Genomic DNA, 25265 nt, shown 5'->3' on the forward strand with positions numbered 1-25265 from the left:
TGTATTTTAAGTGTGTATATTAATCTGATATTTGAAGTTTCAAATATGAAAAATGATTTATTTTTCAAAAAATCATAATCAATTTTCAATTAAAAATAAATCATAAATTCAGGCTTAACTTAATTTAACATCAAACTCTAAAAAAAAAAAATCATCTCTATTGTTTTACATTTTATACAAAGTTCTAACATTCTCAGTTAACCAAAAACTACATATATAAATCATCATGTACAAATATATAATTAAGGATTTACACTTTTAATATTTAAAAAAATATAAACTTGATACATATTTACATTTATCCAAAAGCAATGTAAATTAAAATAGAACTTAGTTATATTCTCTTTCAGGTTTAGTTTTTATATTTGCACCGTTACGCTACATTTTGAATTCAAATAAAACAAATTTACTTTATTTTTTTGTATATTTTTTGTACTGTAATATATATTAAGAGAATTTCTTTTTGTGAATTTATTCTTTTTTTGTAAAATTTAATAAATATAAATGTCATTAATTTTATAACATATAAATTTATTTAGATATAATATTTTCTAATGTATTATTAGGTTAAATAAGTTTTCTAATTTCAATATTTGGTCTTTTTTCTATCTTATTTTAATGTTTTTAAAGTTTTCAATTCAGATCATACTTTAGATAAAATAAGTTAATCTTTTATTAGATTTATATTAACAAATGACACTAAATTGATAACTTTAAAAATATTGAAATTACATATTGAGACCGAAAAATCTATTTAAATTTATTATTATTTTAAAATGAACTACAAAATTTATATGATAAATTAAAATACACATATATATATATATATATATATATATATAACAGTTTGTATGTACGTGGAAGAAAATACAATAAGATGGTATTCAACGTTTTTAAATGAAACTTTTTTGTTTTTCTGTACCTTGGACTGGTGTGATTTTATAGTCCAAAACTTTAATGACTTTAAAATCATGTAAGTCAAAATATTGGAAAAAGTTATTTAATATGAAGCATTTTATAGCATATAATTAGATTAAGTTTAAAATAAATAAAAAACTCAAAGGTTAATATATATATATTTTCTTATTTTACAGTTTAGTTTCTTACAAAATGCTCTAAAATATTTCTCCTAGATCAAATTATTATTATTATGCTCTAAGCAAAAGATGTTCATATAAATCTTTTATTATATTAATTTTTTTTTTATTAATAAAAAAATCCATTTATATAGTATCGGGTGCAAGATATTTTTTTTATAAAAGTTTTCATGTTAGACATCACTATGCAACTTGACATCTCAATTAGACTGACACCTCAAGTAACAACAATCATCTGCCATGAAAAAAATATTATTAATAAAAAAATACAGAAAAATCATTTATTGTTGAGAAGACAAAGATGTGTAATTTTAAGTTACACGTTTCAATGTTTTTGCATGTGCATATATTAATTTTTCTGTATAAACCATATATATTCTTTATCAAAGCAATGTTGATGGAATTATCTTTAACAACAAAAAACCCCTTTTAAAAATATTTAGTATGCTTATATATTCAGAATTTAAATAGGAGAATATTAATAAGAGATTGAAAATGCTTTTTTTTTAAGTACATCAATTAACTAATATAAAATTTATATACTATAAAATATTTTTTTTAATATAACAATATCCTGAAATGGTGGTAGAAAATGGAATAATAATATCTGAAATTATTGAAATGATTATACAGTCATAAAAGTAGAAACAAAAATAGTTTTTGAGTAAGTATATGAGTAACAAAAAATAGTGTTTGATAGTAGAATATTGGTTGAAAGAAATAAGAAGAAGACATGGTTGCAGAATGAGAAACAATGTGTGTATGTATCTTCTTCAATCCAATTTTTGATGCAAACAGGTCATAAAGTCTTGTCACCCAAGTTGAAGACCAACACCATGTGATATCTTATTCATATGTTAGTACAACAGACACAGTACTACACCTCTTCTGTCTCCATATTACTCAGAATCTAAGCATGAATGTCAAGTTAATAACGATTATAACAGCCACCACTCACAAAAACTAACTCATATTCTCAATCAATAACTACTCTTAGTTTCATTCATCAGAATTAGATGACATGACGTTTGATAAGAACATCTTTAAATACAAAAAAATAATATATATATATATATATGGGGGGAATCGGTTGGATCATATGACATCTGGAGACCCAACATCCGGTTAAGGTCGACCAACATGACAATAATATATATATATATATATGGGGGGAATCGGTTGGATCATATGACATCTGGAGACCCAACATCCGGTTAAGGTCGACCAACATGACTAAAATCATTATACCTAAACAAAAGATTAACAAGACTTATCAGTGGTCAAACATCAGATAATACATTCTTAATCATGACCTAAAATCCTAATAAGGCTGAATAACAGAAGACCCATGATAGGCACAAATTTCAAAAATTATGTATGTCATCATCATTCAGTACTAAAATCATCGAGTGTCAAACATCGAAATCTCACTTGAATGTCGGATTTTTTTTACAGATACCATCTGAGCTTGAAGTTTACGAAGACGAGGAGTAGAAAAGTGAAAGGAGAACAGGAAGACAATTTCAAGAAGAAAGAGAAAAATGTAGACCGACTGATCGAGAATGAAGACAATCGATCTATTGATTTCAACTCTGATCGAAAACATAGAAAAGAAAAAATAATGAAAAACTTTTGAAGGAAAAAAATTAAACTCTTCTGTTATTTCTTTATCATGGCTGGTATATAAAATGGGAGTTATACATGTCTAAATTGTGTTTTTTACCTAATTCAAAAATTAAAAGAAAGATTTACATAAATTGTAATATCCAGAACTAAGCTTTTTTAAATATGATATAAAAACTTCTTTCAATCTCAATTGAGAAATTTCAAATTGTTCAAATCACTCGCTTGCATTATCTATATGTTATATGTGTAAACAGAATATCAATGGAGCATAAAAGATTATGCTATATGAGCATAATGCAATAGGTAAGACCTTAATTGGGTCTTTTAAAGCAATAAGCACAATAAAATTAGCGAGAGAAATTGTAGATTTTTTTATAAATAGATAAATAAGGAAAACAATTTATGAAAATATAATACATTTTTTAATAAATGAGTTGAAAATATAACTATCCATAAAAAATGACAAATGGGTTAAATAAGTTTTATAAAAGAAGATATAAAAAATGTTTTCTTTTAAAAAAATATCACTTAACAAATCCTTAATAAATTAATGAACTAATCATTTTAAAGTAACTTAAAATTTATGGAAGTCATTACAAATCTCTTTTGTGTTCTTATATAAAGGAAATTTTTACTATAAAGTGTACAAATGTTCTCAGTCCATCTTTCATCTTTACTATTAGTAAACAAATGAATAATATATTGCATGTCATTTTTTTTCATTTCTTTTAGTTATTCTTACTATATGATTGTAATTATTTTTTTATATGTTTACATCCTAATCATATTTTATTTGATACTATTTGAAATTCGAGATTGAAATAAGTGTAATCAATTTTGTTTGGATGGGAAACTAAGAAAAATAAAGAACTAAAAAACGTTTGAATCAAAGAAAATAAATAAATAAAAAATAAATTAGAAATTTTATAAGTGTAAGAGATTAATGTGATAAAATAAAAAATTTGGAAGCTATTATTGCATGAAAGAGTTTGAAATATTTACTTTTCTCCGAAAGCTATATTTGCTTTAATGATACTACGCTTTTCTATATCTTTTAGTGGTTGACCTACATAGATACGGTGAACTAGATTTGTAACATGACTTATATGAAACATTATTTATAATATATTCTTATTAAAAAAATCTACTTATATATATAAATATTTATATGAAAATAACTTCAACAAATTTTTCTTTGAATAGACTTTAATTAGATTTTTCTTTTTTAAAATTTAAAAATTCATGACGATTATATTCTTAAAAAGTATTTTAGTGAGTTAAGGAAAAAAAAAATATACAAATTGATAATTTTTTTTTATCAACAAGACAAACAAAATAAGTGTGAACCTCTTATGCAATCGAAAAAGAAAAATTTGACCTCCTAATAATAATAAAATTGTGCAAAAACATCATTTAATAAATTTTATACAAATCAAATGATCAATACACTAGTCAGAATATAAGGTAATTTACGACCAGATCAAACATTCAACCGAATAAGAATAAACATTCTGAAATATCAATGACAATATTTTAAAAAAATATATATAAACTGTTGATAATCTTAACTAGTAAAAGATGTTTGGTCTATGGGGTGTTGTAATTGGATTATGGATTGAAACAAAATCTAATGTGAATCTATTGTAGATTTGTGTACAGTCTAAATCTAACATCGTAAAAGATAAATGGTGGAATCCAATTAGTATATAAGAACAGTGGTAAGAACAACGATGATATGATTGGTCACTCCATAGAACTTCACTTTCACGCACGCTTCTTGTGACCACACTACTTTATTCACTACCACACACAATATTTACCTCTGTTACTGTTTTGCCCTTCTTTCAACATGGCTCCACCAAAACTCACGTGTCCTTTCTCCATCTTTCTTTCTTTTTCATCTCAACCTTTTACTTCATAATAGTTACTTCTACAAAACATAAATAGTCATCGTTACTCATAAAAATTTATATGTGCTCAAATTTTTTTATTTTAAATATGTAATAATCATATATGTTATATGTTAGGAGACTCAAACACCCTACTAAAAGGTATATTCGTGTGAAACGAATGTATCAGATACATATATCATTTCAAACATCGATACTTGTACGATACTAGTAAGATATTAGTAGGATTCTTAATAATTATAACACAATTTAAAAAAATATATATATTAATTTTTAAAAAATTTAAGTTTATTGTATAATTTTTTATTATGATTGTAAAAATAAAAAATAAATACTTTTGAACCAGTCATGAAAAAATATATTTTTAAAAAAAAAATTTGAAATATACTTTTGTACATAAATCTTTATTATTAATTTATATAATTCATAATTATATAATATTTAGATTTGTGTCCTACATCTTGAATCTGTATCATACATCTTAAAAATTATATGTATCTCTGAGTTCGAGTCTGTATAGTTGTATGCTATGTAGCACAGACACTGACACGGATACGCACACGAAGTATGTATAATATTTAAAATGTAGGACACAGAGACACAAATCTATATATTATATAATTATAAATTATATAAATTGACAATAAAGATTTATGTGCACAAGTATGTTTCAGATTATTTTTTGGAGTAAAAAGATGTTTTTCACGACGAATTTAAAATAATTTGTTTTTTTTTTATAATCATAATAAATATTTATAAAATAAGTTTGAGCTTTTAAAAGATGAATGTATTTTTTTAAAAATTATGTTAGAACCATACTGAAATTTTCAGAATCCAACAAATATTTTTTGAATTGGACACTTCACGGATATATGTATAGGTTTTATATGTAATATAGAAAATATGTGATGACAGGTAAGAGGGCGAGTGCAATGAGGGCGCGTGAAGGAGAGGCATGAAAAGGGATGAATTGACGCCCCCATAGCGCAGAATAGCAGAAAGACGTAGACCCAACGTTACCCAACAAACCAAACCTCTGTTCCCCGTTTGTTGTCCCGATAATGCAAATATTAATATTTTTGGGTGTGTTGACCGATACTTGCATACGCATGGGTGCCCCAGTTGTCTCATTCGCCTTATCCTATGCACCCCTGACACACTCTCTTATCTCCACGCGCCTCACAGCCATAACAACAACAACCTTTCATTCACTACCTTTGCTTTGCAGTAGCATTGTTGCTGCTTCTGATTTAACGTTGCTATGTAGATTGTATTGTTGTTCCTGGAAGGGTATTTGCTTCTTCTTTTTTTCTTTTTCTGTGTGCCTTGTGACGGTGTCGTTTTTTGCACCAACAGTTGCTTTCTGCCTCAGTCTTCTCGTGGCTGTCACAGAGCTTGCGCAGAGTTGTTCCCATGTCTTTTGTGGATAACATTATTGTACCTTTGTTTCCATAAGTGAGAGTCAGTTTTTGCAACTGGGTACCTAAAGGGAAGAGAAAGCTGCTCTCTTTTTTTCCTCTTTTTTTGTTTTGCTTTCTTGGCTAGGGAATGTGAAGAACTTGTTTTGTCACCACTGAGAGAGACTTTGCTTAGAACTGAATGCGTTTTTTGGTTTTAACAATGTAGAGTAGAGAAGAACATACACACACACACCCTTTGCTGAGGAAGGTGGTTTTGATTTTTTGCTTCCATTAGAGTGTCGGTGGTTCCGGGGGAGTGTTGCAGAAATGAATGATTCCACGGTGAAGAATTTGGCTATCACGGAGAGGAAGGTGCAGCAGAAGCCTGGTGGTTGTGTTGGCATTTTCTTTCAGCTCATCGATTGGAAGAGGAAACTCTCCAAGAAGAAGCTCTTCTCCAAGAAGCTTCTTCCTCCTGGTCAGTTTCCTTTTAAATCTATGTTCATACAATGTAATGATACTATTCAGTATTATATGAATTTGGCCTGAAATGTCACACATACACATGAGAGATTGTTCTTGCTTTGTGGAGACTGATGTATGGTTTTGTTGTTGAGTGTTTATCAGCTCGTGCGAAAAAGTTCAAGGGGGATGAAAAGATGTCAAATTCCAAGATTCATTTGGTAAGATTTTATGCTTGAGTGATTGCATTGCATTGATTTTTTTTTTTTATATATTTTGTTTAGTGTTTAGAGCTTACTATTGTTTCGTTTGGGTATTGTGGCTATGTTTTATATGTAGATTGCTAACGAGAACAGTGGAGGTTTCCCAAGTGCTAATAAGAAAGGTGGAAATCATGGCTTCGACGTAGACCAGAAGAGTGAAATGCGAGTTCCGAGTCTAGTAGCCAGATTGATGGGTCTAGAATCTATTCCTACTGCTCAGCGAGATAAATCCAAGAAAGCCTTGTGTGCTGATGGGAAGAATGAGTCTTTGGGTGGTGATCATTGTGAGTTGGAAAGGCAAGGCATGGATTTGGAAGTGGGAGTTGTGAAGCATGATTCAAGACCTCAGAAGCTTCAGAAAACCGGGTCCTATGAGAGAAGGGCAGTGACTAGATTTGGAGCTGAGGCTTTCCAAATCAAGAGTGTATTATCGCGAGGAAGAAAGTATCATCACCATCATCATCATCCGAAGTTTGCTTCTTCTTTGAAGAGCCCGAGAATTCCTTCGGGAAAGAGTGCTTCTCGAAGCTCTAGGTTGATAGGAGCAGCTACTAAAATTTTGGAACCTGGACTGCAAAGCAGAAGTAGGGCCAAAGTTTCTCTAGCATACCCTGCTTCCATGTATCCTTCCAAGACTGGCATTGTGACAAATGATGTGCAAAATCAGTCTTGTTATGAAGCTGGCTCATGCAAGCAATTGATGGAGCAGAGCTCTTGTAAAAACTGTGGTAATTTGCTAGATGTTGTTGACTGCAAGCTTGAGGTTGGAGGACAGCCATTGGATCATCCACCCGTTGTTTCAGATGTGATCACAGCTACTTCTATGGTATCATCAGAGAAGAAGGGAAAGTCATTCAGTTCCCTTGGACATGAGAGAGATGTAGTTCTTCTCAGAAGTCAGGAAAAGCTCATATCTCTTGATTCTGAAGAGAAGGGGAAAAATAATGCACATATATCATGGAGTGAACCCACTGTTAGAAGAATGTCAATGCCCCGTGATTGTCTACCTAAATGGAATTCATCTTGCCAATCATCAAGGACCCTTGAGGATGATCCAACTTCTTTTCCCTCAAAACACAAAACTCAATCACAAGAGCAGATGATAAGCAGTGAAAGATATTCATCTGGATCTACAATGAGCGATATGCAAGTAAAAAGGGTATCATCATCTACGAGTACAATGAATGGGGCTAAAGACTTTGTATCTATGAATAGAAGTCTTAGTGGTCGAACAAGAACAAGATCACCTACCAAAGCTGATAGTTCTAAATTTGACTTAGAGAGAAAACCGTATAATCGACAGCATAATTCTTTGTCACACGTAAGAACATTAGAGAGAAAAAGAAGGATCCCAAATGCCACTCAACTAGAAGGCACAGGTTCTGTTTATTCAGTTGGTGCAAAACAGAGAAATCTCCACTCTAATGGATTGTGTGGCAAAAGGAGGGACTCCAATGCTTCCTCCTTGAACAATTCTATCGGAAAAAATAAGCAAGTTGCTCAAGGAGAAAGAGTTATTAAGGTTAATGACAACAAGATCAATGGTGTAGTGTCATTTACATTTAATTCCCCCCTGAAGCAAAAGTTAGGAATAACTGTTGAGAGGGAAGAGACAAGCAGTGACAATGAGAGTATTAAAAGGCCCAAACCCTTGAGAGTTGATGCTTTAGGTGCCTTTCTAGAACAAAAATTGAAGGAATTAACCTCTCAAAGAGACGAAGAATTAGCTACAGGTTTTCCTCCTAAAAAATCAAGTGCCATGATTCTTCAAGAACTCATATCTGCATTAAGTTCAGAGCATTTGATCTGTCATGATGGCCATCATGTGTTTAATGATAATGTCGGTTTGCATGTAAGTCTTCTCTGTTTATATTGTCTCACTGCTTCAAAATTTATATTGTCTTGTCATTTTGCTTTTGTTATCAATTATCTGTCGATAATATCTCATTGCAAAATTTGTAGTCAATGTTATCCACAGACTTGAGTCTGAGCAAGAAAATGTATTTGGATGGACTCCAGCTTGAAATGCGTCTCTCTATATTATTTTGCTTTTGTTTACGAGTATTCTGCATTTGTGGCTATTTATCTGTCAGTATAAATGACAGACTGCAGCAATGGGGGAGGGGGTGTCACATTTATTTTATACTTGCATCAAATGATCGTCTGGTATCTTACTATATTGTTTATTATCATTGTTTAGACTTCGTCCTGTTGTTCTATTAAAAGGATTTTTAGTCCAACGGATCTTGTTTTTGACATCAAGCAATCATATTTCTAGAAAAGGTACATGTTCCGGTGATCGGTGTCAGAGTAGGTTATCTCAAGACATTCTGTCCGTAATCTGGTTGTATTTTACACCCCATGCATGTTAAATCCATTGATGAGCGTGTTATGTTTACCAATCTAACTTTCAAATATTGTAGTACAATAAACTGCAAATATTAGACCAATTACCAGTCTAAATTGCTTATCATTTTTGTTTTATTCGTTTTACCATATCAAAAGATAAACGCTGATACTACAGTAGGGTGGTACCACTTTGTGGCGTGCGTAAAAGGAGCATGGTTTTTGTAGTATAGTGAAGCATACTAATGGATGCTATCAGCTGTACCTAATAAAATGTACTTTTGCTGATATCAGCTGTACTAAACTTTGTGCTGTAATTCTCATATTCTTTTGGTCCATTGTATTAAGTTCTACTGTGATTGGTGGAAAATTGGAATTCTGACACGATCTTTCCTTTCTTTTATTTTCAGTATGGGGAAAAACAAGAAAGGTTATTAGGAACCTCTTGCAATGGTAATCATCTCAGTCCTGGATCTGTTTTGGAAGCTTCCTTTTCTTCCAGTAGTCTGGATGAAAGCTCAGGTGAACTGTAGTTTAAATAAACGTGATTTATGTCAAAAAATAACTGATGAGTATATAAGTTTATTTAATTCCTGTTCTTTGGGCCAAGTTTCTCATGTTGATTTGATGTGTGTGGTCTTTGATTTAATTCCAGGGCATGGTTTTCACCCTGACTCAATGAATCACTCTTGTTATGGTCAACTAGAACATGACACTGAACTTTCAGATTCTGCAACATCCTTTACCAAAGGGAGGATAGTTGAGATACTGAGTGATCTTGTCAGCCAAATTCCCAAGGCATTGGAAAGTTTGCACACTTTTGGGTCAGAATTAACAATAAGCAAGCTGAACCATATGAAGGATATTCTCTTGCATGCTGAATTGGTGCTTGGAATTACAACTGATCGCAGACAGGATGAAGGGCCACAACTTATAATTCATCGGTTTCTCGTTGATGATCTCGAGAGTATGACGAGTGGTGCTACGTGGAACGATGTGGGGTGTGAGGATTCAAAACAGAGAAAGGAAGTAAAGGGTTTTCTCCTTGATTGTGTTGTGGAATATCTAGAATCAAACTGCAGTCTTTATTTTAATTCTGGATTCAGGACATGGACAAAGTTACCTTTATGCATGAGAGCTGAGATGTTGGCTAAAGAGGTGAAGAGGGAGATCAATAAGTGGTTATCTATGGTTGGGATGGTACCTGATGAAATAATAGAATGGGAAATGAGTCACTCCTTGGGGAAATGGTTAGACTTTGATATTGAAGCATTTGAGTCTGGTGTTGATATAGATGGGGATATACTTCAAATTTTGGTCGATGAAGTTGTTGAAGATCTTGTGGGCTGCACTCAAAATTCCATTAGCTGATCATGCAACATCTCAGTGAGATGTAATCTAACAAGGCCTATTTTTGTACAAATGGGATTATGGTGTTTCTAATGGAGGCTTTTTTTGGGCTCTCTGAATTAGTGGACAAAATAATGTCCAGTGACCAAGTTTTTATTTTTTCCAGTTATATATGGCTGTGATTTGCGTAAATTAGCCACTAAATTATTATTCAATGCCTTGATAGTCAAACCAAATATTAGTTAATAATGATGCCTTTTATGACAATAAGACATTAGTGGTTGAAGTGAATTGGACAAGGAGTGTGTTTGAATCTTACTTGCAATCTATTTAAGTTTGCCCTCTTATATAATAAAGACTATCATATGAAATTTGCTTATTCAATATCCTTCACTGTTTTTAACATATTCAATCAATCTTCAAGTCACTTGATGAAATTTACAATTTTTATACAATTTGCAAGTACCAGATAAGAATTCAGTAAGAGTTGATTAAACAGTTTGTTTATGAATGCTTCATTTTTGGTAGTGATATAATAAACACTTGAATATCATATGAAATTTGCTTATTCAATATCCTTCACTGTTTTTAACACATTCAATCAAATCTTCAAGTCACTTGATGAAATTTACAACAAGTACCAAATAAGGATTCAATAAGAGTTGATTAAACAGTTTATGAATGCTCCATTTCTGGTAGTCTGATAAACAGTTTATAGCCAAATTATTCAGTAAGCGATGATTTGGAAGATGTAGCCTATTTTGATGAAAGAAAAACTCTTTTATAATCCAAAACACAAGAAGCAAAACCCTTAAACAGGGGAATTTAAAACTATTATTCTCTCTATAATAGTGTCATGGTGATGAACAGTTGGATACTCACAAATCATAATGTATCCCAAAACCAATTTAAAAAAAAAATGCAAACTGAAACTTACAAAAAGAATGAAAGTAAGAAATGAGCAGTGAAGAAATATATCACCAAACCTACAAAAAAAGAATCAAGAAAAAAATCAAAGATTCAATCAAGGAAGCTCATTGCACTGCAGTTTCCACACTCCTCAAACATGCTGTCTGTATCCTAAAAGAGTCTTTCTTGTGATCATCCTGCTACTCCTTCCTCCACCTCTACTCTCACCATTGATGGCATTAGCAGTAGCAGAAGACAAACTCTTGAGTTCATCAATGCTGGCATAGCTCTTCCTCGGCATGAGAACCCCACCACCCCTTTTCTTCTCCCCTGCATTCGCTGACTTACTCCCTCTTGCACTCGACAAAACACCACACGAACTCTTCAAAGGAGGTGTCAACTCCATCAAAGTAGGTAACATGTTGCTATTCACCGGCTTCCTATTCTCCTTCCTCAAAGCAGCAGAAAAGTCAGGAACAGACTGTGCCACAAGAGAAGACCCTTTTCTACCAGAAACCACCCCACCTTGAAACTTCACCTGCTTCTTCCTTGGTGGGGTCAAAACCTTTGCTTCCACCCCCACTTCCACACCCTCTTCCTCTTCTTCATATTCTTGCTGTCTCATGTACTTCATGCGAAGCTTTTTCTCCCTCAGCTCAGCGTATGCTTGGTATCTTGGCCCTCTCTCCAACTCCATCATGAGGAAGCCTTGCATTTGCGCAGAGGTGAGACTCATGAGAGTGATGGTGTCAACTGTGGGGTTTGTGAGTTTCTGCAGAGAGACGTTGAAAAGCTCTGATTTTGCCATGTTGTGTTGTTGATTCGTTAAGAGGGTCATTTCCTTTTTGTTGCTCTTATCGAACTTTTCAGTGCTTTGTTAGAGTAAAATATTTGAGTTCACAACGGTCTAATAAATCTAACTCCAACGTTCTAAATAAGCTGGGTCCCACATCTTGGAGAATACAAGGTTCTTTTTTTATTACTATTAATTGCCACAATAAACGTTTTTGTTGGAAATAGGAAATATTTATTTATATTAAAAATATAAAAATGATTAAACATTTATTACTTAGACAATTAGGAAATTTTATTTATTTATTTATTTAATAATCCACTTTTTGGTATATAAAAAACCCGTGCTCTGTACGGAAAGTGGATAAATCAACATACAACAAAAAGTTAAAAAAAGGTAGAGGGTACAAAAAGAATTTACTGTTTGATGAATTATTGATAAAATCAATAATGTTTCACCAATTTTTGTCCGACAAAATTAATAATAATAATAATAACAACAACTGCTGGAAAAAGATATTATCAGCAAAAAAATGAATGTGTCTCCAACAACTTTAACAGTTTCATCAATGATACTGAAATGTGTTAAAGGTAGTGAGAATTAGCTGTTAATTGAAATTTACTAAAAGTAATAAAATAATAAATAAAACTTACTAACATAAAACACTAACAATATTAAAAATTGATGTTTAATTATATGTTGTAAAAGTGAGGCGATCAAGGTATTAAGTTAGTATTAAAACATGTGAATCATTATTAATCGAATATTTTTATTTACTAAAAAAATATTACTTAAAAACTAATTTTAGAGAAAAAAATTATTAATTTCTATATTAACTAAATTAGATATTATTTTAAAAATTAAAAAAAATTGTTAATATCTAAATTGGTTTCTATTATTGGTATCTGATTAACTATGTAAGTTTTAACTACTAATTATTTAAATTATAAAATTTATATCTAAAACCTTAATATACCAATTTAAAAATTATTTATTAATAATAGAAATTAATTTAGATATTTATAATTTTTTTAGTCTTTAAAATAGTATTTAATTTTATTAATATATCTATTAATTATTTTTTGTCTTTAAAATTAATTTCTGTTTCATAATTTTATTGTAGTAATTACATTAAATATAAATTTATTTTTTACATTTACACTCATTTTGTTAAAATTGACAATAGATATGGTTTCATCCTCCATTATGTTAATAGCAATTTATTGAGTCTCAGCCCACGAACCTCATTTGATTTAAGACGACTACAAATTAGATAATAAAAAAGTACTTTTTAAAACTATATTCAGAATTAGATTATCCAAAATATTTTTAGATTTGAAAATATTTTATAATTATATCCTGAATTATAATTCGAAACTGTAAAATCTGAAAGAAACTTTTGGTGATTTTTATAAGTTTGTGAGGTATATAATTGCTATCTGCTAACATACACATCAGATTAATCTAAGCCTAAATTTGCTCCTCCATTGGAGTGAATTTACACTTTATGGTACTTGTACTTTTGCCCTAAATTGAATCTATTGACATGCTGGTCAAAGCCTTTGAGCACAACGGTTCTTACAGCTACAACTCCTTGCTCCAATGAAGCATCAATCTGTCATTTGAAAAAGGAATTCCTAATCAAATCTCAAATTAGACAAAAAAAATGCACATTATTTGTAGCATAAAATAGTGACACAAAAATCAACTTCCACTTCCTTTCATACATTTTCTAGTTATGTAATTATCATAAGTTATAAAACAGTATTTGACAGACTTATCAGTATAAAGTGCAGTGCAATTATAATTGTGGTATCCTGTATCGGGTCAAGTAGTTTTTAGATGCTAATAGGAATAAAGTCGATACAAAAACTATCTTAAATAATAATAAAATTCAATATAGTAATCTCATTATTTTCCCTTCATATTATTATAATAGCTGTAATAACAGAAATTGGCCTTAAACCAGAAATTAACATTTAATATTGAAAAAGATTGAAACCAGTATGGATACAAAAGGTAGATAGAACATGTAAAGCATAAAAATGACACATATGATTGGAAAAAGTCAGAACAACTCTGTTGGAAACCACTATTTCTAGCTAAATTTAATATTGAAAAAGATGAATACAGGACCGGATATAGAAGGGTAGAGAGAACAGACAAAGCATAAAAAGGACACATATGATCGAAAAAAAGGCAAAACAACTCGGTTGGAAACCACTGTTTCTAGCTAAATTGAATGATCTAGTTGGGAGACATCCTTCTTGACTAGAACAATAAAAGAATTGATTGCTCTTCTAAAATCAAGTTCCAGTCAAAATAAATTATAAGACATAACACGCCATTCTAGAGTATTATGCAAATAGTATAAGCACAAAAGGTGTATGCTATCACAAAAAGAACTAAACCAATTCACACTTGGTAGAAGACTAGATGTAACCTGCATTCGTTCCGCAGAACTGAACTTTTGTAGAAGAAATGCTCTCAAGTCCATGGTTCCAGGAGGATTTCCAATTCCTACAAAGACAAATTTGAAATACAATACTGCTGAGACAACTGAAGAAACATTGTCAACTTATACGGTGACCGAGGCAAGGAACTAACCGACTGCAAGTCGAGGAAAAGCACTGCAACCATCCAAATGGCCCATCACATTTTTCAATCTGTTGCAATGCAAAACCAGCTATGTCAGTTCGCAAATACATTTTCTTAAAACAAAAATGGTTTCTATTAGGATGATGTTCTTGGTCTGTTATCTATGAAAATATCCAACTCATATGAGATAATTACATCAGACCTTCACCATTAAACTGCATTGAAGTACAAGTTTTCTATGTTTAGAGTGATAAGATTCAAATAATTATTTTCGTTTAAAGAAAATGGAGAATTAACGTTAGAACATAACAAGTGTCAATCAGTTAGAATTCAAACAAAAGAATTCTACTTAGAGTATACACAAAATGTGATAAAGCTGTGCTCACAAACCACCTCCTCAGTAAGAAATTTCAATGGGCTTTCTGCCCACCTTATGTGCCATCATTACTGCATCCACTGTAATCTTAAGTTTTGATATTTCAATTTCTATCTTATGTCAAGAAGTTTATAGAAAGTCTCTATTCATAAAGAATATTTGCTAAACTCATGATTCCAATTTCTGAAATCATGTTCTGTTCTCATATATAAAAAATCTTAAAATGAATAGAACAAGCATTACCCATTGTGATGCCCATGACCACCTTTTGGTTGAAGCCTTAAAACACCATTTGGCAGGCTTGTTTCATCATAAACCTACGTTAAATTTCCCAAAAACTTACGGCTATAAGAAAATTGCAAAACACATGAAAATTGTGGTTAACTGCTATTAAACAGAAGGTAAGAAATACATACTAGTAGAATATGGCGCAAGGGTACTTGATAATATGCAGCAAGTGGCCCAACCTTCAAGAATATTAGAAATAAGATAAAATTAGAAACAAAAAAGAAACACAAAAATCAACAGATCAAAGGCCATAATTTTTTAAGGAAATAGCTAATTGAATATCAACATGCCCAAATAAGAACTGAATCAGATAGTTGATCCACAATCAGTTTCAACAAGTATCTGTCTATTCTCAAGCTATCATGTGATGAAAACTAAAGTATGTGTGTGTCGTATAAAAAATCTATCCAATGTTTACGGTGAAAACTAACCGACTCCCCACTGAAATTCATGTATGTTTGAGGCTTTGCCAACAAAATTGGTACTTCTCCAATGGAACCTGTACAGATCACGGAAGAAAATACAAGTTAGTGTTAGAATTTCCATGAAATCTGTAACTAGGAGGGAAAGAACAAAAATAAAATCAATGCTTTGAGGATGATGCACCTATGCCAATCAAGGCCTTTGACTGTATTGTGTTCATCTTAATCCCTTCTGCTTGAGAGAGGCTATCAATTATTTCAAATCCAATCTAACAGAGGACAAACCATAAGATTCACTACAAATAGAAGTGTATTCAATTTCAAGCAATTTCACAAAGAACTGAATAAATTACATTGTGCCTAGTCCCATGGTATTTGTTTCCAGGATTACCCAAGCCAACAATGAGCCAAGGAGTATACTCCACTCTAGCTTCATTTCTTCTCTGTGATACCGAACAGCGCACAGAATGTCTTGTTTTAACAGAAGGTGTTTTCAAATAACGAGGATGACGAATGTTCCTGGGATAGCTTAAACAAATGCCTGGGGCAGATGTTGCATGCAACATTGATCTGTCCAAAAATGAAAAAGGGTATCTACAGTGAGTATGAAAAAACATCTCATCATATAATTGACAATAACAACTAGGGTGTCAGCAAACCCAACTTTCAGTAAAGCTACTTAGAACCTCAACATTATATACTTCTGTTTGGACCAATGTTGTCAAACTCGAGGAACTCATAAGAGATGCATACCCAAAACGACATGAATGTAAATTAAAGATAATATAGACAAGATAAACAACTCATGATAAATCATAAATATTAAGATTATTAAGAAGTGGACTTTAAATCCATTTCAACCTTACAAAATCGATTAATAAGATAAGTTTTACATCCACTTTTATACTATGAAATGTCCTAATTCCTAATGAATGTAGGATCTCCAACACCTCCTCAAGACAACTCATGTGTAGTATTATATATTTATGGATGATCAAATAGCTTATAAACCTAACAAACACTCTTGTTAGGATAAGTTTTAAATATTTTGGTATCATATTAAGAAGTAAATTTTAAGTATGTAAAAAGAACTTATAGTATAATCTATAGTGGAATACACAACACCACTAGTTTCAGAAGTCATAAAGTAACTAATAAATTCATAATTGGTAAATACAAATTATGAACATGACAAAGCACTCCCAATCAAAACGGCAGCAAGAACAGAAGGAAAAACCCCTACAGTCGGTATCAGTGTCCGCGAAGAAAACCTATTATACAAAGTGGAGTCTTCCATAAAACGCTTTCTTAAGGTTTTCCAACAGAGCTAAAGTTTGAGACTGTACTACAACCAAAAGAAGATTACAAAATCATCATCACAAAATTAGGTGTATAGGGTGACCCATTAAGAAAAAATTGCTGAAAACAAATTATTGTATCTGCAATATGTGTCCGAATAAGTAGTAAGAAGACCATAAATAATGAGCGAAACGGAAGAACAGAATTTAATGAAAAAAAGTAACAGGAAAAAAGAGGAGAAACTGAGGGAAATGAAAAGACTGTGTAAAGAAATAAATGAGGAAGTGAACAGAGACAGTGCTCACCGGATAGATAGTGTAGCAGTTGCCACTGCAATTGCAAGGAAAACAAAATCAGAAAACAAAACACAAACAATAGTTAGCGGATATCTTATGTTGTTCTTCTCTCTTTCCCCTTCCTCTGATCCTACGCTCTGTGATAAACCCTCCTTCCCAGCCGTTGGATCTAGTTCCCAAATATCAAGTCCTAATCAAAGCCCTCTCTTTTATATGAAATATAACTATGATGTTAATACTCGTAAGACACTTATTAATGAAGTGTTCAATTCAAGAAATATTTGTTGTATTTTTGAAAATTCTAACACAGTTCTAACACAATTTTAAAAAGTATAAATACAATAATTTTTTAAAAATTTAAATTTATTGTATAAATTTTTATTATGATTATAAAAATAAAAAACAAATTCTTTTAAACCCATCATAAAAAATATCTTTATACTCCCAAAAGAATCTCAAACATACTTTTACAAATAAATATTTACTTTCAATTTATATAATTAAAAATTATATAATATATAAATCTGTGTCCACGTGTATGTATTTCTGTGTCCGTGTCTGTATCCATATATGTGTACATAGACTACAACTACAACTCAACGTGCTGAAAATTCTTTTTAGTATGTAATATAATTCCTAAATTCATAATTAACAAATTGAATAATTACGTAATTTGAAGATCGCTGATAGAACTGATGTTCTAATCGTACGTATTGTGTTTGATATAAAATTTAGTAGAGTATATACTTAAAATCATAAAAAAAGAAATTAAATATACAAATTTCTATATGTAAAAGATCAGGAAAATAGAGTATATCTATATTTATAAAATAATAATTATTATGTTTTACGGCTTTGATTATTTATAGTGTTATTTTATTACTATTTTATATACATATGTAATTATTTACCGTGACAAGTCCTAAAATGCTATATAAATATTATTTAAACGTGATGCATTAGTATATGAGATGACCAAAATGTAGAGAGGAATTTAAATAAAAAAAAAAGAGGATATATGTATAAATAAATTTGTGCACATATGAAATCCAAAAAAAGAGTTACATGCTATGTTTACACTTAACGTTGAATTGCTTCATGTTATAACTGTTAAAAATAGAAAGAAAAAAAAAATACTAAAAAGATTGATGTATAACATGACCGAAGCGATTTAATGTAATTAATCAAATATATGGGTCTATAATTGGTTCAATTTACAAAGAAATTATTATGAAAGCTTTTTTTTTTTTGAGTTTGAATGTTATTATATATATAAATGTAAGTCGTTAATAATATAAAATGATTAAAAATATTGAAATTAATATTCTTAAAATCTAGATAAATAAATAAATAAATAAAGTTAATGAAGGGCCTAGAAAGTTAAAGTTAGTGTATTTTCAAGCATAAGAGAGAGTAATATAAAGGTAAAAAAATTATGCGTGAAAGTCAACGCATGTTCTTAGAAACGTGATAAACGCTTAATAGAATTCCGTCAAAGAACGGTGCTATATTTCAGTGGATAGTTTTATGTCTCTTACTAGTTCTTCCTCCCAAATTGAGATCGATTATTCAAGATGGGATAAATTAATGAGTTTAAATATTAATCAATTATATAGAATAGTTATTTATTGGAATAATACTCTTATGGATCAATTAATAAAAAGTATAAGCACTACTCTATGTAATTATTTGATTTATATGACAAACATTTTATTAGGTTGAAAATCTCATCGATTAAGACATTTTATAATAAATGAATACAACCTGATTTTATAAGGTTGAATTAAATTAAAGTTAAATCCTTGATATGATATTATAGTATTTTGAACCTATCATAATAAAAGTTTATTTAATTTATTCGCTATTAGTCATCACCATAATTTGATACATTTTTCTTTATAGATAACTGTTTGCGAGCTCAACGTTGGTCGAAATCTGTTCGAACTATAGTGATTCAATCTTCGAGAAATGAGGGATTATTCCTGCGATGACACTGCAAAGCTCAAGTGAGTAAGAAAACAAAATATAATGAGTATAGAAATATGAGTTGAGAGTACTTCCTTTATTGTGTATTAGATGATATTTTCTATAAAGCGTAATTTGGTATATATAGACCAAATTGTAACCTCAGCACCTTTAGTCATGATTATGTCTTAATTGAGTGATTAAGACTAATTGATTGAGATCTCTTAACTTATGCTCTCTTATAATGTTAAATACATAGGTAAAAAAAATCATAAATAACCAACTATCAGACTAGACGCATTATCTAACAATAACCTTTTGTCCTTTTTTACTTAACTATTCACAAATAAAAATGTCTATAATAATATATTTGCAAAGTTAGAATTTTAAAAGTATAAATAATATGTACTAGTGAAAACAAGACATGATTGCCGTTTCCTCTTTTACTCAATTCAAATAAAAATAATTTTTAACATTATAAAAAATTTACATTGGTTACATCTCAGAATAAAAAGGATGAAAAATGAATCCACCTCGTGATAACTCACAGGCTAAGATGCAAATCCAAACCGAACCCTCGTTCACCACCACCGTTCCCTCTGCCATTGCCGCCGTTGAAGCCACCGATCTCTGCCGGAGTATTGCGGTGGCCGCGGCCATCGGTGACGGAGGCACCGGCCGTGGCATAGACTCGTCTTCCAGGAGTCACAAAAGCGACTCCTGAGTCGCTTGACCATGCATGTGGTGCGCATAGCCACGGTAAAGGTGGCTGAGATTGTGGTGAGAAGGTTGACATGATGGTGTTGTGAACGTGCGAAGCGACAAAGCCGCGAGCGGCTTGCATTTGAGCGCGTTTCAAGAGCTGTCTCTCTTTCTTGTGCGCGTTTTGGTGCCCTCCAAGTGCTTGTGAATTTGCGAATTCCCTGAAGCAGTACTGACACTCGTATTTTCTTGCCATGAAAGACTCAGAATCGGAAGCTGGTTGGTGATGCGTTTGATTTTCTGGGGACTTGTTAATGTTGATGCCAAAGAGCTTTAGGGTAGTGGATTTTGCAAGGTATTCAACTTCAGCCATGTGAGGGAAGTTAAGAAAAGTGATTAAGAAGATGATGATGCAGAAAAGTATGTGGTTAAGCACTAACTGTGGGCAGGGATATGTGTGTGAACTACAAAGTATGAGAGGCTTTTATAAAAGGGTTCAAGTTGATGCTTGAAGAAAGCAGAAACATTTGTTTAGAATAAAAAAGAAACAAGTGAGTGTTTGTTGGGAAAGTTTCAACAGATGAGATGAAAACCAAAGCAGCTTTACGTATACCATTTTTAGTATTTTATCATTTTTTGAAGTAGCTATTATATTAGGGTTGGGTTGTGGCCATAATATAGACAAAAAAAATGGGTGATGCTACACGCATCATATGATATGTTTACACACTACACAAGTAATCTCAATTTTAATTCTTTTAGTAATTTGTGTTTTAATATGTCAAATAGTCTCATATCAGTTAGTAATTGAGGTTAATGTTAGTTTATATACATTTTTCTTCTTAATCCACCATCGAAACATATTTTCATGGTTCAATTGAAGGTTTGATCTTGGGTTACTTCAAAAGTTCCTTCAGCCTGTTTTTCCTTTTTCAGATTGGTGTCTAGACTCTCCTGGTACGTATGTTTTCGATTAAAAACAAGTGATTTGTTTTAAGTTGATCAGGTGCTTATTTTGCTGCTTGAGAGGAGATATCGTTTTTGTTTTGTTGAACTGATTGTTTGGTGTTCGGGATGTATAAGGATTAGACCATTCTGAACTGACTCATATTTATTCATTTTTTCTTGTTGATAAAAAAAAGGTCAAATTGTGACTAACATTGCGAATTTCAAAACAAACAATGCTTGACTTTTAATGATAAAAGCTCAACCATCCTTGAAGGAAGATTGATCTTCATCATCAAAGGCAAGAAACAATTTGTATTTTATATTTTTAGGCTACGAAATATAAAAATAAAAATAGCAGACCTCATTCCACCTATGCATTGTTAATAAATGTTAAACATTTCAAATGTATATAAACTAATCTTCCTGAGAAATAATTGATAGTAGACACGAGAGTCCTATCAGATAAAGAAAAAAACCTAACAAGTGAGAGTGGTTTAGGCAAATAAAACAAAAGGGTATCTAGGTTTTGGCTGTGAACCCTAGATACGTTATCAATCTAGCTCAAGCATATATATAATCACTACACTATGTGTTAGGCCACTTTTGGCATGGCTTGCAAAAACCAGGAAGATATTAGCTCAATATTAACAACTTCACATCATTGGTGCCATAATTAAGATCTAAAGTGATACTTTTCTTCTTTAATTAAGGTGTTATTGTAATATTCTGATGAAATTATTTGACATGTTATGAAAAAAGCAGTATCCAAAAAGGAAAAAAAAAAGGAAAAAACATAGAGCAGATCAAGAATAGGTTAATTGGTGAGGAAGTCAAAGATAGAAAGAGATTATTGAAATGAATGATCCAAGTGGATTGACGTAAGGAAAATGGTAGGTATGTGAAGCATGTTTGCGTGATTGACGTTGAGTTAGTCATTAATTAGTGGGACAAAATCTGTAAGAATCTTACTAACTTCCATCACTTGGGTTCAATGTATTATGATGATTTCATCACTCCACATGTTACTACATTTCAATGGTTCAAAACAGACTCAAAATTCATCCATGATGCACGTGATTATTCCTATAAATTAATTGCTACATTTAAACTTAACATAACATCAGGCTAAGGGTTAGCTCTTTTAAGCAATTAACTCAAAATAACTTTTTTAGAAATAAAATAATATGTTATAACTTCTCGTTTCCTTCTCTTGCTGTGTCTATAATGCATTCAATGATTTAATGTTATTAAAATGGTTGATCCTTGATCTTTCTGTTTTTTCTTTAGTTGATAGTGTTGAGGTAGTCAGTAAAGTGTTTCATTTTGATTATGATGAGTATAAGAAAATGTACTTTTTAAACTCTCTTATTCTGTATAAGGGTTTGACCATCCCCTGTGCTTATTTATTTTTATTACATTTTGCTGATAAAAAAAATCCTTTTGATGAAAATTGAATTTTCTTAGGATTAGATATGTTCTTCGTGTATACAAATTTTTTTTTCATTTATGGTCCAAACTTTAGATGATATTGTGTTTGTAGTGTGGAAATAATTTTAATGAATCCTGCTCTATCAATTTATTGAAAGTAATTACATGAGTCAATGACCAATCAAAACAACAATCAATTTCGAAAAAAATTAACAATCTTTGAAAAAAACTAGCAATCATTTTAAATACAGAAGAATTTATTTTAATCATTTTCATACTACAAATACATACATGAAAGATTTAAAGTTTGGACCATTGACAAAAATATAGTATACGAATTAAAAACATATTTAACTCATTTATGATTAAGAATTACTTATAAAAATGGCTTTTTCAAATTTTTTTAAACTTTTGAACTTTAATTATGTTGAGAAGATTTCATTTCTAACCAAAAGAATTTAATGAGATAACATTTTCTGATTTATTGTATAAACATTCTGCATATTAATATTATTAGTCAGACTCAACTCACTTTCATTGTCGTACTTTAATAGTCAATAATGACAACAAATTAGCTAGCACAGTGTGAGCTTACCCTTCCCTCTAGACTTTGTTCAACCAAATATAAGTGCAGTCCCTTCATGATTCATTATATCATCAATATGTGTGTTTTTTCATCCAACCATTTACATTTTTATATAAATTGAACTCTCAAAACTATCTATGCAACTCAATTTCTGCATGCTTAAAAAAAAAAGGTTGAAACTGAAAAACCTATATCAGTAAGTTATAAGATCATCCAAAAGTTTATAGATTTATATTAAAGAAATAAGGGTGATTTTTTTATGAGGAAAAAATAAATAAAATAAAAGTAAATACTTTAGGGGTGTCTCAACCCTTATACAAAAATTGATCAAAGGTCAATCTATTCAACATCTAACCAACAAAGATTTCGTCAAACTCTCACTACAAGCAAATCATGAAATAAAAACCAATTTTAGAGACAAAAAATAATTAGTTGTTAAGTGACTAAATTAGAAACTATTTTAGGGACTAAATAAATGTTTGGTTTCTAAATTAGTTTATATTATTGTTAAATGGTTTCTAAATTGGTATCTAATTAGCAATTAAGGTTTTGCTACCAAATTTAGAATATAAATAATTGGTAGTTAAAATCTTGGTATGTAGATACCAATTTAAAAACTATTTCACAACAATATTTTTAGTTTCTAAAATGGTCTCTAATTTAGTTACTATTGCAACTAATTATTTTGGTATCTAAATATTGGTTTCTATTTTATGATTTTCTTGTAGCGTTTATAAAAACAACACACAAAACATATTCTTTCAGAAGGTCCTAACATCCTTCCAACTGCATACAAAACAAATATACAACCAATATTGCATTGGTAAGCGAGATTTAGAGGCATATGAATAATTTTTTATTCAACTGAGGAGTGGTAGATTATTTTGAAGTCTTCTCTTTGACATAGGTTAAGGTTTAGTCCAAGATCTTGTCAAAGATATCTTCAACGAGTTTCTCATTATCTGATTGATGTCTATAAACCTAATACACCACTACAAGAAAATCATGGAATAGAAACCAATTTTTAGAGACCAAAATAATTAGTTGCAATAGTAACTAAATTAGAGACCATTTTAGAAACTAAAAGAAAAATTGTTTTCTAAATTAATTTATATTATTGTTAAATAGTTTCTAAATTGGTATCTAATTAGCAACTAAGGTTTTAACTACCAATTATTTAGTTTCTAAATTTGGTCTCTAAAACTTTGGTTGCTAATTAAATACCAATTTAGAAACTATTTAACAATAATAGAAACTAATTTAGAAACCAATTTTTTTTTTAGTTTATAAAATGGTCTCTAATTTAATTACTATTGCAACTAATTATTTTGGTTTCTAAAAATTGGTTTCTATTTCATGATTTTCTTGTAGTGCACATGTACTCAATTAATAGTTGTTGAAAGGATGTCGGGATTGATCTTTAAATTTCTTAAGGTGTAAGTTTTATTTTGTCGAATGGTTGAATCACCCCTAAAATAGAACAAATTTATTATATATTTTATTGCTAATAAAAATACATAATAGTCATAACAAAAAAGCAAACATATAAACTTCTCTTGCCAAAAGAGTGATAACCTATTTATATATTCACACTTGCATGGAATCACCAAACTTGTCCCTATGCTCATAGAAATACACCATGCCAATCAAACCACTCATTCTGCAGATGGTACCAGTTAAACCAGTTCATAAAAGTGGTTAACGAAATTTTCATGTGAAAGACGGTTAGGTGGAGAAAGTACATTAGTGAAAAGCACATGGCAATGATGATTGTTAATTATGCATGAAAACTGAAGTGAAAAGAATAGGAAACAAAAATGGCCCCTCTCTCTTTCAATCCATCTTAATGATTCATTATAGTTTATAATAGTTCCCACCAACTCAACTCATCATAAGGGCTCACTTGTTTCTAATTTTCTGAAAGCAGTAATCATCAAAAGTTAAGAGTAAGTGATGCTGATTAGAGGTTTTTGTAGGTGCCCACTTCTTCTTGCCCAGGAAATGAAACCCTAAACCTAAACCTAACTATTGATTATTAATTATTAATTGATTGAAGTTGATAGCTGTTAATTTGTCAATACAGTGTATTTATATACTACAAAATTTACACTGTAATACTTTGAAGTTTAACTTTATGATAAGCAGAAAATAAATTAATAATGCAATCACTATAGATCAATCTACAGTACTAATCAATGCTG

At 30.6% G+C, this 25265-nt stretch overlaps 4 protein-coding genes across 6 annotated transcripts; 1 reads left to right on the plus strand and 3 right to left on the minus strand.

Moving 5' to 3' along the window:
• The first annotated feature begins 5536 nt into the window (after positions 1–5536).
• TRM22 (DnaA initiator-associating protein) lies at positions 5537–10646 on the plus strand. Of its 2 annotated transcripts, XM_068629068.1 has the most exons (6): positions 5767–5923; positions 6260–6511; positions 6661–6716; positions 6835–8610; positions 9515–9626; positions 9760–10646. In XM_068629068.1, exons 2-6 carry the CDS (start codon positions 6361–6363, stop codon positions 10473–10475), a joined length of 2811 nt encoding a protein of 936 aa, XP_068485169.1. In that variant the 5' UTR covers positions 5767–5923; positions 6260–6360; the 3' UTR covers positions 10476–10646. The 2 variants fall into 2 exon arrangements, with proteins under 2 accessions (XP_068485168.1, XP_068485169.1); XM_068629067.1 differs by having other exon boundaries at positions 5537–6511.
• Positions 10647–11265: 619 nt separating this feature from the next.
• On the minus strand, positions 11266–12233 carry LOC137823795 (uncharacterized). The gene has a single exon (XM_068629069.2). It carries the CDS (start codon positions 12199–12201, stop codon positions 11515–11517), a length of 687 nt encoding a protein of 228 aa, XP_068485170.1. The 5' UTR covers positions 12202–12233; the 3' UTR covers positions 11266–11514.
• Positions 12234–13543: 1310 nt separating this feature from the next.
• Positions 13544–17636, minus strand: LOC137825638 (Peptidyl-tRNA hydrolase family protein). Its single transcript, XM_068631364.1, has 9 exons — positions 17445–17636; positions 16194–16410; positions 16025–16109; positions 15850–15917; positions 15547–15597; positions 15374–15447; positions 14764–14822; positions 14600–14676; positions 13544–13771 (listed from the first exon to the last, which is right to left on the minus strand). The coding sequence occupies exons 2-9, from the start codon at positions 16404–16406 to the stop codon at positions 13655–13657; spliced, it is 744 nt and encodes a 247-aa protein (XP_068487465.1). The 5' UTR covers positions 16407–16410; positions 17445–17636; the 3' UTR covers positions 13544–13654.
• Positions 17637–19128: 1492 nt separating this feature from the next.
• ZFP6 (zinc finger protein 6) lies at positions 19129–20828 on the minus strand. 2 transcript variants are annotated; one of them, XM_068632950.2, is made up of 2 exons: positions 19949–20828; positions 19129–19428 (listed from the first exon to the last, which is right to left on the minus strand). In XM_068632950.2, the coding sequence occupies exons 1-2, from the start codon at positions 20473–20475 to the stop codon at positions 19380–19382; spliced, it is 576 nt and encodes a 191-aa protein (XP_068489051.1). In that variant the 5' UTR covers positions 20476–20828; the 3' UTR covers positions 19129–19379. The 2 variants fall into 2 exon arrangements, with proteins under 2 accessions (XP_068489051.1, XP_068489052.1); XM_068632951.2 differs by having other exon boundaries at positions 19254–19428; positions 19934–20828.
• Positions 20829–25265: the final 4437 nt, after the last annotated feature.

Source organism: Phaseolus vulgaris, chromosome 8, assembly GCF_051622355.1.
Source record: "Phaseolus vulgaris cultivar YP4 chromosome 8, ASM5162235v1, whole genome shotgun sequence".
NCBI lineage: Eukaryota > Viridiplantae > Streptophyta > Magnoliopsida > Fabales > Fabaceae > Phaseolus > Phaseolus vulgaris.

What these genes read in the sequence shown, in the direction of transcription:
- LOC137823795 (XM_068629069.2), bottom strand. Translation starts at nt 12,201, where the DNA reads ATGACCCTCTTAACGAATCAACAACACAACATGGCAAAATCAGAGCTT.
- LOC137825638 (XM_068631364.1), bottom strand. Translation starts at nt 16,406, where the DNA reads ATGTTGCATGCAACATCTGCCCCAGGCATTTGTTTAAGCTATCCCAGG. An exon ending in TGAATTTCAGTGGGGAGTCG is followed by an intron (nt 15,598 to 15,849) that starts GTTAGTTTTCAC and finishes ATATTCTTGAAG; the next exon opens with GTTGGGCCACTTGCTGCATA. An exon ending in TTTTCCTCGACTTGCAGTCG is followed by an intron (nt 14,677 to 14,763) that starts GTTAGTTCCTTG and finishes TTGTCTTTGTAG; the next exon opens with GAATTGGAAATCCTCCTGGA.
- TRM22 (XM_068629067.1), top strand. Translation starts at nt 6,361, where the DNA reads ATGAATGATTCCACGGTGAAGAATTTGGCTATCACGGAGAGGAAGGTG. An exon ending in CAAGAAGCTTCTTCCTCCTG is followed by an intron (nt 6,512 to 6,660) that starts GTCAGTTTCCTT and finishes AGTGTTTATCAG; the next exon opens with CTCGTGCGAAAAAGTTCAAG. An exon ending in ATGATAATGTCGGTTTGCAT is followed by an intron (nt 8,611 to 9,514) that starts GTAAGTCTTCTC and finishes TTTTATTTTCAG; the next exon opens with TATGGGGAAAAACAAGAAAG.
- ZFP6 (XM_068632950.2), bottom strand. Translation starts at nt 20,475, where the DNA reads ATGGCTGAAGTTGAATACCTTGCAAAATCCACTACCCTAAAGCTCTTT. An exon ending in TTGGATTTGCATCTTAGCCT is followed by an intron (nt 19,429 to 19,948) that starts GTGAGTTATCAC and finishes TGAGCTTTGCAG; the next exon opens with TGTCATCGCAGGAATAATCC.